General features: G+C 40.9%; 1 protein-coding gene and 1 non-coding gene across 5 annotated transcripts in view; one reads left to right on the forward strand and one right to left on the reverse strand.

Annotated features, from left to right (window-relative positions):
* PTPN2 (protein tyrosine phosphatase non-receptor type 2) overlaps positions 1-13,330 on the reverse strand; it is an 82,420-nt gene that overhangs the window by 46,374 nt on the left and 22,716 nt on the right. For 3 of the 4 annotated variants that reach the window (XM_056127505.1, XM_056127506.1, XM_056127504.1), the window contains exon 2: positions 13,035-13,125. In XM_056127505.1, coding sequence (XP_055983480.1) covers positions 13,035-13,125 — 91 coding nt within the window. Of the gene's footprint in view, positions 1-13,034; positions 13,126-13,330 lie in introns of those variants that run through there. The other variant, XM_056127507.1, reaches the window with a different exon arrangement.
* On the forward strand, positions 12,422-12,528 carry LOC130036235 (U6 spliceosomal RNA). The gene has a single exon (XR_008794288.1). It is a non-coding gene; the product is annotated as a U6 spliceosomal RNA (small nuclear RNA).

Here is a 13,330-nt window from a genome sequence, read left to right on the forward strand (position 1 = left end):
CTGTACACATTTCAGGAAGTGAAACTATCAAAGACTATTTATGAGAAACTGTGGGGTCAAAGCAATAATTCAGCCAGTAGGGTGGGTATTTGCCTTGCACATGGCCAACCCGGGTTCAAACTTCGGCATTCCATATAGTTCCCTGGGCACTGTCAGGTTTAATTCCTGAGTGTAGAGCCAGGTCCCCAGAGCATTGCGGGGTGTGGCCCCAAAAAGAAACCAAAAACAAAATACCACATAGAGGGACTGTGTCTTTCCTTATTACATGAATCAAGATCCAACGTATGGTTTTAAATATCTGTAATAGTGCCAGAGCAATAGCAGAGTGGGAAGGGTGTTTGCCTTGCACAAGGGTGAGCTGGGTTCAATCCCCCGCATCCCATATGGTCCCCGAGCACCGCCAGGAGTAATTCCTGAGTGCAAGCCAGGAGTAACCCCGAGCATTGCTGGATATGACCTCAAAAGCAAATTAATTATCTGTGATAGTAGAGGAATAACTAATGTCCAAAGGCAATAGAAATGAAGAGCAGAACTGGCCATTAACAGGAAGCTTGCCACCGGTGGGGGTTGGGCTGGGATAGGGGAATGGTACGGATAAGCCAGCGATGGGAACACTATGAGAATGACAGAGGGAAGCAGTGGTCACACTGGGACTGGGTGCTATATGCATGATACTTGATTGGAAACAGCATTGTAAACCAAAGTGCCTAAAAGGAAAAGAGGACACAGGTGTGGGTGGAGGAAAACAGAAAAAGAAAAAAGCTATAGAGGTAGGCTGGGGGAGCAGGGGGGAAATTGGGGGCACTGGTAGAGTAAAGTGGATACTGGTAAGGATACTGGTGTTGCCTGAAACTCAATCATAAATTTCTAATTTATGGTGATTCAAATAAATAAATAAACAAATAAATAAAATACCTGTGAGAGTGGACAAGTCCTTTTACAACCTGGGGACCAAACTCCTGCCCTACAAACATCAGTCAGTCCAATAACTGTGAACTGACCGTTTCAAATCAAACTTTTGACTTCAGAGTTACAGAAAAAGAAAAGAAAGGGCTCTCTCTTGCCTCCAGTTTATTCTGCACAGGAACCTGTGATCATCAAAATGACAGAGACCCAAGTCTTCAGGCTATATGTAAATCCAAAGGCCACAGTACTCTATCAGTCTAAGTATTAGATTATCTTCCTCTTCACTATCTTTTAAAGGATCTGACAAAGGTAAAAATTTTAAAAGTTCAACTTATATTGCATGAGATACTATAAGACTAACAACTCACACTTCACAGGAAATCTTTTTTCTCAACATCTACTAACACCAATAGCAGAACTATAGAGAATTACCACCCCCCCCCATAAGGCATAATCTTCTCTTCTCATCGCTGGTTGAATGAAGAAATGCAATACCTAAATAGAACTGTGGTTTATTAACCATAAGAACTAAGTAAACTTGCGATGAAGATTTCCTTCACCTCCCACCCCCAGGGTATGTTTTCTGAGAAATGGTTTCAGCTGTCAAGAAATGACTCGAGTTAGCAGTGGCCTAAGCTGACAACACAGATTAGCTTCCTCTTTCAATACTACCATAATGAATTTATTTTTTTATACACCCACACACATCACACTGTTTTCACCTAGTTCATCATCATTATAAAGTCGTCTTTTGGAAAGTCTTCCAGGCCAAATAGGAAACAGAAATCCCATTCATCATCCTCAGTGGGTTACACCAAAACAAAAACCATATACAATTTCTAAGTTGAGCAGGAAGAATAACTCAATCAGTACAACATTAGAAACATTTTGCTTTTCGTTTTCCTATTTTCCTAGAAGAGGGAAACAGTAGGTTTAAAAAGCTGATGTCCAGGGGCCAGAGACAGTACAGCAGGTAAGACTCTTGCCTTGCATGTGGCTATTCTGGGTTTAATCCCTGGCACAACAAAGGGTCCCCCAAACCTCACCAGGGGTGATCCCTGAGTGCTGACACAGGAGAAAGCCCTGAGCATCATCGGGTGTGCAGTTTCCCCCCAACCTGAGGGTGGGGTGGAGGGGGGAACACTATGTCCAAACTTAGAGGGTACTTCCCAGGCAAGAACACAAAGCATTTTCTAGATGTCAAATACCTGCACAAATATTATTTTTTAATTAAAAATTATTTTTGCATTTTGGGCCATACCTAGCATTGCTCAAGGCTTCTTGCACTGTGCTCAGGATCACACCTGGTGGGCTCTAGGGTGTTGGGGACAAACCCAGATTGGCCATATACAAGGCAAGTGCTCTACCTGTACAATTGCTCTGGCTCCAATTTAAAAAAGAATCACAAGCCAAAGGCAAAGCTGAACTAAAACCCAAGACACCATAAACTCTTTCACAACGAACCTTAGGGTACCAAGACATAAACATTTGAAAAGCTAATTCAAAAATTTAAGAAATTGAATTTCCAAGCATTAACAAACAACAAAAAACACCCAAATAACCCCACCAAAAGATGGGGAGAAGAACTGAATAGAGACTTCCTTTAAAAAGACATATAGGGGCCGGAGCAATAGCACAGTGGGTAGGACGTTTGCCTTGCACCCAGTCGACCCGGGTTCAATCCCCGGCATCCCATATGGTCCCACAAGCACCGCCAGGAGTAATTACCTGTTCAAAACCAGGAGTAACCTCTGAGCATTACTGGGTGTGACCCAAAATTTTTAAAAAAGACAAAGAAAAAGACATATAGATGGCCACTGGATATATGAAAACATGCTCAACATCATTTATCATCAGAGAAATGCAAATGAAAACCACAATGAGATACTGTATTAGCGAGACTGGCACACATTAAAAAAAAAAAAAAAAAGAAATCAACCAGTGCTAGTGGGGATGTTAAAGGAACCCTCACCCACTGTTGGTGTGAATATCTAAGGAAAACAGTATGGAGACTTCTCAAAAAATAATTTATCCCAAGGGCCCAAAAACACTTTCAAAAAGATATTTGTGTTCCTATGCTCATTGCAGCATTATTCACAATGTAACCAGGAACATCCAAGTGCCTGAGAACAGGTGATCATGAAATTGTGGGATGGTTGGAGAGATAGTATAGCAAGTAGGGTTCGAGCCCTGGCATTTCATAAGGTCCCCCAAGCAGTATAAGAAAAGATAAAAATCATGAAATTTGCTGCAGCAAGAGCTAGAGAGTATCAAACTGAAGTCAGTCAGAAAGAGAGGAACAAATATAGAATAATCTCATACATGAGATACAAAGTAACACCATAAGGAAATAACAAATGACCAATGACAGCAGAACCTGAGCACTGGCCTACAGAGTTGAGTATATGAAGAGAAGGGAACCTTAGAACACTGGTGGAAAAACATTGAAACTCTTGTGGTGGGTTGGATTGGAACCTTGTATGTCTGAAAGAAATCCTATCAACAATATTATAGGGGCTACAGACATAGTACAGTGGGAAAGGGACCTACCTTGTGCCTGATCGACCTAGATTCCATCCCATCATCCCATGTGGTCCCCAGCACCAAGAGAAGTGATTCTCTGACTATAGTAACCTCTGAGCATTGCTGGGTGCTGCTCCACCTAATAAATCCCCAATATTGTAAATTGTGGTGTCTCAATAAAAACTGGGAAGTAAAGATTTCTTACTGACGACATACACCTACTATGTAAGAGATACTTAGTGCATATTATGTGTTGGGTATTGCATGATATCATTTTTGTTGGGTTTTTTTGGGCTTATTTAGGGGGTCACACCTGGTGATGCTCAGTGGTTACTCCTAGCAGGGTTCAGGAGACCATATGGAATGTGGCTTGAACCCGGGTTGGCTGTAAGCAAGGCAAGCACCTTACCCACTGTGCCGTCACCCTGGCCCCTGCACAATACTCACTGGATTTCTTCTTTCAATCTCCCACAACACTATGAAGTTTATATTGCCATGTTCATCTTAGTAACTCCAAGGGAATTCAAGTCATTAGCCTAAGACAGCATGAAAGATAACACAAGAGGAAATGCTAACCTAATTTGTATGATTTAACAAACAACATTTATGTCCAATACCACATTGTTTCTAATATACCTAAATGGTCCTGTTATCATCATTGTAATATATCCTAAATTCTTCCTGGCATTGCCTTTCACTCTGTTCTTTCCCTCAGACACAATTTCCGTTGTTTCATTTTGTTTTTAAATTTTTATTTTTTTATTGAGTCACCCTGAAATACACAGTTAAAAAGCTGTTCATGATTGGGTTTCAGTGACACAATGTTCCAATACCCACCTAGCCAGCAGTGTACATTTCCCAGCAGTAATGACCCGTTTCCGTCATGCTACCCCCACTTCCCCCAGTTTGGATCTATGGCAGGCACCATCCCTCCTTCTTCTTCCCTCCCTCTCTCCATTTCTCTCTCCCTCCCTTCCTCTCTCCCTTTGGGCATCATAAATTGCAATACAGATACTATGAAGCTATCATGTTTGTTCCGTTAGCTACTTTCAGCTAGCAGTTCTTATCCAGAGCAATCATTTCCAACTATCACTGCCACAGCGCTTCCTTCTCTATCTGAATTGCCTTGTCCCCCCAGCACCTGAGGTAGGCTTCCAACCGTGGACCAATCCTCTTGGCTTGTGTTTTTACTGACCTTGGGTATTTGTCACATTCTATGGTTTTTTAATGTCCCACACATGAGTGCAATCATTCTACGTCTATCCCTTCCTGACTCGTTTCACTCAGCATGATAATAAACTTCATGTCCATTCATTTATAACCCAATTTCATGATTTCATTTTTCCTAATAGCTGTGTAGTATTTATCTGTGTCATACAACCTTCCATTCCTTAAGATTAATCTCCAAATAGCCTCTCTGATGGACTCTCCATCATGATGGTCTGTACCATCCGATATTTGCACTGAACATCTTCAACACTCACACAATTTTTCACCAGTGAACATGTTTGAAGCCAGACAACAGAAATAGAGCGATAAAACATTACTTTTTAAAAATTTTTAAAGGAAAAAAAGCTAGGGGGCACAGTGACAGTACAGCAGGTAGGACTCTTCCTTGCACTTGGCCACGTGGGTTTCAATCCCTGACATGTTATATGATTCCCTGAGCACTACCAGGAGTGATCCCTGACTGCAGAGAAAGGATTAAGCCCTGAGTATGACCAGGTATGGCCCAAAAGAGAAAAAAAAAAAAACACCTATTAGTAACTCCAAGTGCTATACTTCGTTTCTTTAACAGTGTGGGAAGAAAACCAACCAATGGATGCTGAATAAGCATAATATGATGAGCAAAGCAGACTTTGATATACAGGAGGAGAATAGTATTTTTAATTTCATTCACTCCATCATAATTTGAAATTCTGAAACTTATAGGACAAAGTTAAATTCTGAAGGTCAGAGAGATAGTAACTGCTGGGTCCTCGAGCATCACTAAGTGAAGTCCTGGAGATCCCTGAGCACAGCTGGGCTGGCCCAGGTGGTCCCAGCATTCCCAAGTATCGAACCCCAGCATAGCCCTAAACCCTGGCTTTGAACCTTGGCTCCACTGGCCAACAACTCTTAGGAGTGGGCACCAGGCCTCTGGGGCGCTTCCCCCTTCAAAAAGTGAAAAAAAGGAAAGAAAGTTCAAGCTTACTCTGACCGGAAATTCCCGAACTGTGTTATTCATTCATGAATCCTAGATTTCACTCATTAATTCTGGGGAGAAAATAGGAAAATTTTTTAGCCAAAGTTCAGGTGTGTCTAAGTTCAAGTTAGTTATCAAGATTGGTTTAGGGTTTCTATTTCCTTATCCAACTTCACTGAGTTCTATTTCTTATTCCTTAATCTACTTCAGCACATCAAAGGTCTCTGGGTATAAATTATTAAATGCGCAAAATAACTTTAATTCAATCTTGATTAAAATTGAAGATTAAAAACAAAAAACTGTAGACACAATTAAGACCAGAGTCCTAATAGTTAATGGGAAAATCTTTTAAGTAAAAAGCAGTCAGCATCATAATTTCCAATCTGTAAAACGCATTTGGTCTTTCGACAGGATAAAAAATAAAAAGGTTGCCAAATATTTATATGAGTTACCTAAATTTTAGTTATAGCTACATAGTCATCTCTTTGAGGTTTCATTTTCTGTTTCAGTTATCTATTGTCAACTGTGGTTGGAAAATAAATACAGTAAGATACTCTGCATGGGGCATAGGCAAAAGTACAGCGAGCTGGTAGGAGAGCAGGGCACTTGTTTTACATGTGACAGACTCCGATTTAATCCCTGGCACCTCATATAGTTCCCTGAGCAAGGCCAGGAGCAATTCCTGAGTACAGAGCCAGGATTAAGCTCTTAGCATCAAAGGGTGTGACCCAAGAACAAACAAAAAAAGGTATTTTGAGCATATTAACATAACTTATCATAATACACTGCTAAACTGTTTAGTTTTATTATTGTTGGTAATCCTTGCTGTGCCTAATTTATAAACTTTATTTTAGTACAGATGGTATGTGACGGTATGTGTGTATAAGAAAAAAGATTATGCACGTATAGGATTTTATACTATCCACATATCCTTTGCAATTAGCTACACCTGGCAGTGCTCAGCGGCTGTATCTGGCTTGGTGCTTGGGGTTCACTCTGGTGGTACTCAGGAAACCATCTTGTGCCAGGTACCAACTCAGAAGTCTGTGTGCTCAGCATGTTGAATTATCTCTCAGGACCTATCCACCATATTTATATTGTTAAGAGGAAAGGGGCACTCCTGGTCAGTGCTCTGAGGCCTAGAATCACTCCTGGTTTTGTTCCTGGAGAGCCAGGGATCAAATCTTCCCACAAGTTAGGCACCTGCTCTACTACTTGAGCCATTTTCAAAGATATTTAAGTCTATAAAGGTGAACTTGTTCCTGTAATTCTACTTATTTTTGCTTAATACACCTCGAGGTCACTTTATCAAATAACTATCAACTTCAGGCAATGCGGCATTGGCATTCAGAATAACTATACCATTTGCTGGAACTTTTTTTGGCGGTGGGGGTGGTAGTTTTGAGTCACACCCAGCAATGCTCAGGGATTAGTCCTGGCTCACCCTCAGGAATCACTACTGGAGGACTTGAGGGACCAAATGGGGTGCCGGGGATCAAACCCAGGTCGGCGGCGTACAAGACAAGCACCCTATACTATCTTATCTCTCCGGCCTTATGGAATTATTGTCACTGTCACTGTCCTCCCATTGTTCATTGATTTTCTCAAGCGGGCCCAGTAATGTCTCCATTGTGAAACCTCTTGTTACTGTGTTTGGCATAGAATACGTCACGGGTAGCTTGCCAGGCTTTGCTGTGTGGGTGAGATACTCTTGGTAGCTTGCCTGGCTCTACGAGAGGGGTGGAGGAATAGAACCCGGGTCGGCCCAGTCGGCTGCGTGCAAGGCAAACGCCCTACCCGCTGTGCTATCGCTCCAGCCCCTGTGCTATCATGGAATTATTATTATGATTATTTTTAATAAAAGATGCAGGAACACTGGAAGGCCTGGAAAGTTTCCTTACTTCCTCTTTACCCAGCAACTTTAATGATAGGAATGTTGGACACTTCTTCATAGCAGTAAGATGATGTCCATTTAACCTGTCATACTGCTAATATCAGCGATAGCACAGCCATAGGGTGTTTGCCTTACAAGCAGCCAACATGGCCGATCCGAGTTCGATTCCTCCGCCCCTCTCGGAGAGCCCGGCAAGCTACCGAGAGTATTCGATATGCCAGACACAGTAACAACAAAGTCTCCAATGGAGATGTTACTGGGCCCGCTCGAGCAAATCGACGATCAACGGGAGGGCCTTTACCTTTACCTTTACTGCTAATATCAACAGGCACAGTGAATTTTCCCATTGAAAATTGACATGTCCACAGAGGTAAACCCTGAAGATACTATGATAAGTGAAATAAGTCAATCACAAAGACAAAGACAGCACAACTGCACAAGTATGGGAGTTCTAAAAGAGCCAAACCACAGAAAGTAGAAAGGTGACTGCCATAGGGGTTGGAGGGAAAGGGTCTTGAGTTCTCTTAAGTAGCTTCAATCACACAAGATGAAATAGTTTCAGACACTGTTCTGGAACAAGGTGCAGATTATTAACCATGGACAAACATATCTACAAATTGTTAAGAGCATACGTTTATGCTAGGTGGTTTTTAAAACCACAATTAAAAAAAAAAAAACAAATTTTGGGACTGGGGTGATACCACAGCGGGTAGAGCGTTTGCCTTGCACGTGGCTGACCCGGATTCGATTCCCAGCATCCCATATAGTCCCCCGAGTACCGCCAGGAGTAATTCCTGAGTGCATGAGTCAGGAGTAACCCCTGCGCGTTGCTGGGTGTGACCCCCCCCCCAAAAAAACTTTCATAATCAGTGAGAAAGAGGATATTTCATCAAGGAAATGAAGCAACTGCTGGCACTTCTTTTTTTTAATGTAGCACTGTAGCACAGTCCTCCCACTGTTCATCGATTTGCTCGAGCTGGCACCAGTAATGTCTCCATTGTGAGACTTGTTACTGTTTTTGGCTGAATTTGCCACGGGTAGCTTGCCAGGCTTTGCCATGCGGGCAGAATACTCTCGGTAGTTTGCCAGGCTCTCTGAGAGGGGCGGAGGAATTGAATCAAGGTCGGCCACGTGCAAGGCAAATGCCCTACCCACTATGCTATCACTCTGGCCCCCTTTTTTAAAATAAAATAGTAAATTGGGATTATAGCAAACAGCAAAGATAATTTCAAACTCTGGCAGTAGCTCCATGTTATAAAGTCGATCTCAAAGAGCTGGAGCAATTGTACAGCAGGTAGGGTGCATGGTGCATATGTGGCTGAGCCAGGCTCAGGCTTCAGCATCCCATATGGTCTCCAGGCCTGCCAGGAGTGATCCCTAAGTGCAGAGCCAGGAATAAGTCCTAAGCACCATTGGGTGTGGCCCCAAATACAAAAGTATAAGACAATCTCAAGATTATAATTACGATCTATTTTTTCTCAACTAAACAAGTTCTTAACTAACTATACTTGAACTATCTCATAGGAAACAGAAAACTAAAACATACTTTCATCATAACAATTATAAAAAACTGTTAACTTATTCAAATTCTATTTTAAAATAACCTTCTTTGAATGCTTCTTATATTTGCATTTCCAAATGTAGTTTCTATATGTCAGCAGAAGGACTGTGCCAAATTGGTTATGTAAAAACCAAATAAGGAAACAAAAAACAAATATCTGGGGATTTTGTTCAGTGGTAGAGCACTTGCCTTGCTCATGTGAGGTCCCAAGATCAATTCTGCTAATGAAAAAAATAAAAACACAGATTTATATACCAACAGAATCAAAATATAGCAAAAATTTGGGGCTAAACTTTAAAAAAAACACTTCTTTCCGTTTTCTTAAAAGTGGAGCCATCTGTGAGGCCTGAGCAAGTACAGCAGGTAGGGTGTCTGCCTTGCATGCAGCTGACCTGGGTTTGATTCCCAGCACCCCATATGGTCCCCTGATCACTGCCAGGAGTAATTCCTGAGTGCAGAGCCAGGAGTGACCCCAAAACAAACAAACAAACAAACAAGCCATTTGTGACTCTTTCAGCAGAGCTGAATACTCTTCTCAGTCAGCTTCTTCAATAATATACTGTCATATCCCAAAACACATCCAGCACAAAACATACGTATTTATTTCCCATACTATACTATAAATTATGAGGGCAAGGTACAAATATTCATTATAGTGTATGGCAGAGTAACAGATATGTGAAACTGTTATTCTTTTATCTTTTAGAAGTATGAAAATGCTCATGATTTATTGATAAAATCTTAAAAGAAAAAAATCGTGCTTGTCTGTTCATATATAATACTGTCTGGTGTTACAGTGAATCATTAAATTGCCTTTTCTATTTCAAAGATTAGTTTTTAATATCAGCATATTTCATGCAGCTTAATAGAGTATGGCATCAGGGTATTTTTTTGTTATTTTAAAAAACTTTTTTATTGAATCACGGTGTGAAACTGGTTTTCAATACATGTTTTCTGAACGAAATGTGAAGCATCTACTAGATGAAAACACTGTGTGGCGTGCATGCACACACACACAGAGCACACCCCAAGTGCTTAGGGGCTGGGAAGCTCTGTGCTTGAGTCGTTCCTACTGCTGGAAGTATAATACAGAAGGAAAAGTGTCTTGGAGGGCCAGCTTGGCCCTGAGCACCTAGTCAGATATAGACCCAAGTACCACCAGATGAGGTCCCCAAAAGAATAACAAGCCAAAAAAAATAAAGAAGAAAAATATGGTGCAAATAAAATTATTAAAGCTAGCGATGGAGACTCAATGATGGAGGCATCCACATTTCAAACTGCAGCAAAAGTGTGACAGTGATACTATTTATGAATACAGGCAATTGTAGGGGCACTTGTAATGAATGCGACTACCACTAGTTTGACTCCCTGACACCACATACGGTCCCCTCAAGCACCGCCAGGAGTGATTCCCTGATTATAAATTAGGTTTTTACACAAATGGGAAATACTGTCTTCAAAATCCACGTTTTAAATACTGTCTTCAAATGCAAACAATAGAGAATCAATCTCTCTGGTTCAGTAATTCTCGACCAGAGATCTGGGAGTCGCAATTGTGAAGCAGAGCCTATTGTTAAAACTGCCCCCATTCCCTGCTGCCCTGGCAAGCCAGTGTTTCGAAGCCTGCCTTTTCTTTCTTTTTTTTAATATTAAAAAAATTTTTAATAGTGAGTGATCATGAGGTACAGTTGCAGACTTGGGGTTCAATTATACAATGATCAACTACCCATCCCTCCACCAGTGCCCATTTCCTTTTCTTAAAGTGTGCCACAACCAAAGAAAAGTGGAAAAGCACCCTCACTGAGCCTTTCATCTTCACACAGACTTCTAAGTGGTAAGGAGGAAAGCATGGAAGAGAAACCAAGTACTTAATAAGTTATTTACAATAAACATGCAATATTTTTAAGACATCACTTTTCATTTGATTTTCTATAATCAGTCAATACACTTCAGGGAAATGGTCATGCTCACTATGAAATCATTCTGTTTGTGTAAGAGTAAAAGTACAAATTTTCCTTCCCAAGATTTCCAGTGATATATTCATCCCTACAACGGGGAGATATAGAGTCTGTTAGAACCTTAAGTACAGTGAAAGAATTCAGTCTTATATGGGTGGCTTTGGCACAACAGCATCATATCATTGTTAACTGAGAGAAAGAAACACAAATAAGCAGAACTCAAAATGTGACACATTACGTTTTCTTTCATTTGGGGAGGAGTGGGGTCTGGGGCCACACCTGGCAGTGATACAGGCTGGAGGTGCTCAGAGAACTATGCAGGGTGTTGGGGATCAAACCTAGTCGGTCGCATGCAAGTCAAGCACCTTAACCATTATACTATCTCTTCAGATCCTTAGAATTTTAATTTTGGATTTGAAAGAAAATGTGCGGAGGATTGGAGAGATAGTAGAGTGGGTAGGGTACTTGCAAGTGACTGACCTGACTGAGTTCGATCCCCAGCATCCCATGTAGTCCCCTGAGCCCTGCCAAGAGTGATCCCTGAGTGCAGAGCCAGAAGTAGCTCCTGAACATGGTCTGTGGCCCCCAGGAGTAGGTATCACAACTTCCATAATAATTTTTTTTAACATTTAAGATAGGGAAATCCTCATTGGAGTAGGTATCACCATTTCCACAATAATTTTTTTTTCAATCTCTCTCAGATGTGGGAATATAAAGAATAATAAGGAACAACAAATGGCCAAAGTTATCAGAACTGGAGGTTATGTCTATAGATCAGAGCTTACATAGTGATGGTGGTGGTGGTGGTGGGGGTGGGGGGTTTCCTTGAGACACTGTGGAGGGAAGCAGCAGTCTAATGCCAGATGTGGTGTTGGAATGATGTAAGCATTAAATGTACAGTTTACAGTATTGTAAATTCCAGAATTCATAATTAAAATGGTTTAAAAAAATAAAGACAAAGAAAAAATGTTTGTTTATACCTAGAAAATACCAAAAATATGAAAACAGAACCTTTTGTCTTGAAATTATAAGGTGTTTCTATAACACATTTCTGTATTTTAAGTTTTCTGCAGGGGCCAGAGAGATGGTTCAATAAACTGAGTGCATGTTTTGAATGTAGGAAACTTGATCTGATTCCTCAAAATACATGTCTCCTCAGAGTACTGCCAGCACCCAAGCACCAGTGGAGTATGGACTCAAACATGTTTTCTGCAGTGAATACTACTTCTTTTATAATTTGAGGAAAGAAACCCAAACTAACATCTAAATATTTTAAGCAATACTTACCAAGGATATAGAATAATAGGGTAGGGAAGTTTGCATGTATTAATTTACATATCCCTCTGACTATAATCACTTTAGAAGAAAACTGGTGGTATAAGAAATGAAAAAAGGTGCTCGCTTCGGCAGCACATATACTAAAATTGGAACGATACAGAGAAGATTAGCATGGCCCCTGTGCAAGGATGACATGCAAATTCGTGAAGTGGTCCATATTTAAAAAAAAAAAAAGAAAAAAAAGTAGGTAGAAAATATATCAAAATAAAGGCGGCTAGTTGAAAGCATAAAACTTTGGGTATTTTTTATTCTATTATTATATGACTTGAAAGTTTTCAAGAATGTGTGTATGTGGGGCTAGAGACACAGCACAATGGGTTAGGCATTTGCCCTGCATGCTGTTAACGTGGTTTGCTTCCCAGCATCTTACGCGGCCCTGAATACCACCAGAAGTAATTCCTGAGCCAGAGCCAGGAATAACACCTAAATACCGCTGGGTGTGACCCCCTACTCCCCAACATGACTGTGTATTTGTTAATATGAAAATAAATGACTGCACTTATCAACTATGACCTCAAACCTTCCTTTTCCTTTGTATCCAGCCTTCTAAAACACACACACACACACACACACACACACACACACACAGATGCACACAGACATCTCACGTGCAGAGAGAGACACACACACACACACACACACAGACACACTACATTCACAATTACTTACATGGGCTTACATCTCTGTATCTGTTTCGATTTCTGTTTTCTGGAAACTTGGCCACTCTATGAGGATAATCATGGGACTCGTTGCGAATTTCCTTAAAATAACAAAAACATATTTTAACATTTCTCTTGAATCTCATATAAGCTTTCCCAGCAAGTATAAAAGAACATTTATTGGGGTGACAGAAAGAGTTCAAAGAGCTGGAGTACATGCCTTAAATGTATGGGCTCTCAATTCATTGCCCAGCAGCACATGGTTCTGGTGGTCCTTGCCACCTGGAACTGGGCCAGGGCAGCATC

Source organism: Sorex fumeus, unplaced genomic scaffold, assembly GCF_029834395.1.
Source record: "Sorex fumeus unplaced genomic scaffold, SorFum_2.1 ptg000063l, whole genome shotgun sequence".
Taxonomy (NCBI): domain Eukaryota; kingdom Metazoa; phylum Chordata; class Mammalia; order Eulipotyphla; family Soricidae; genus Sorex; species Sorex fumeus.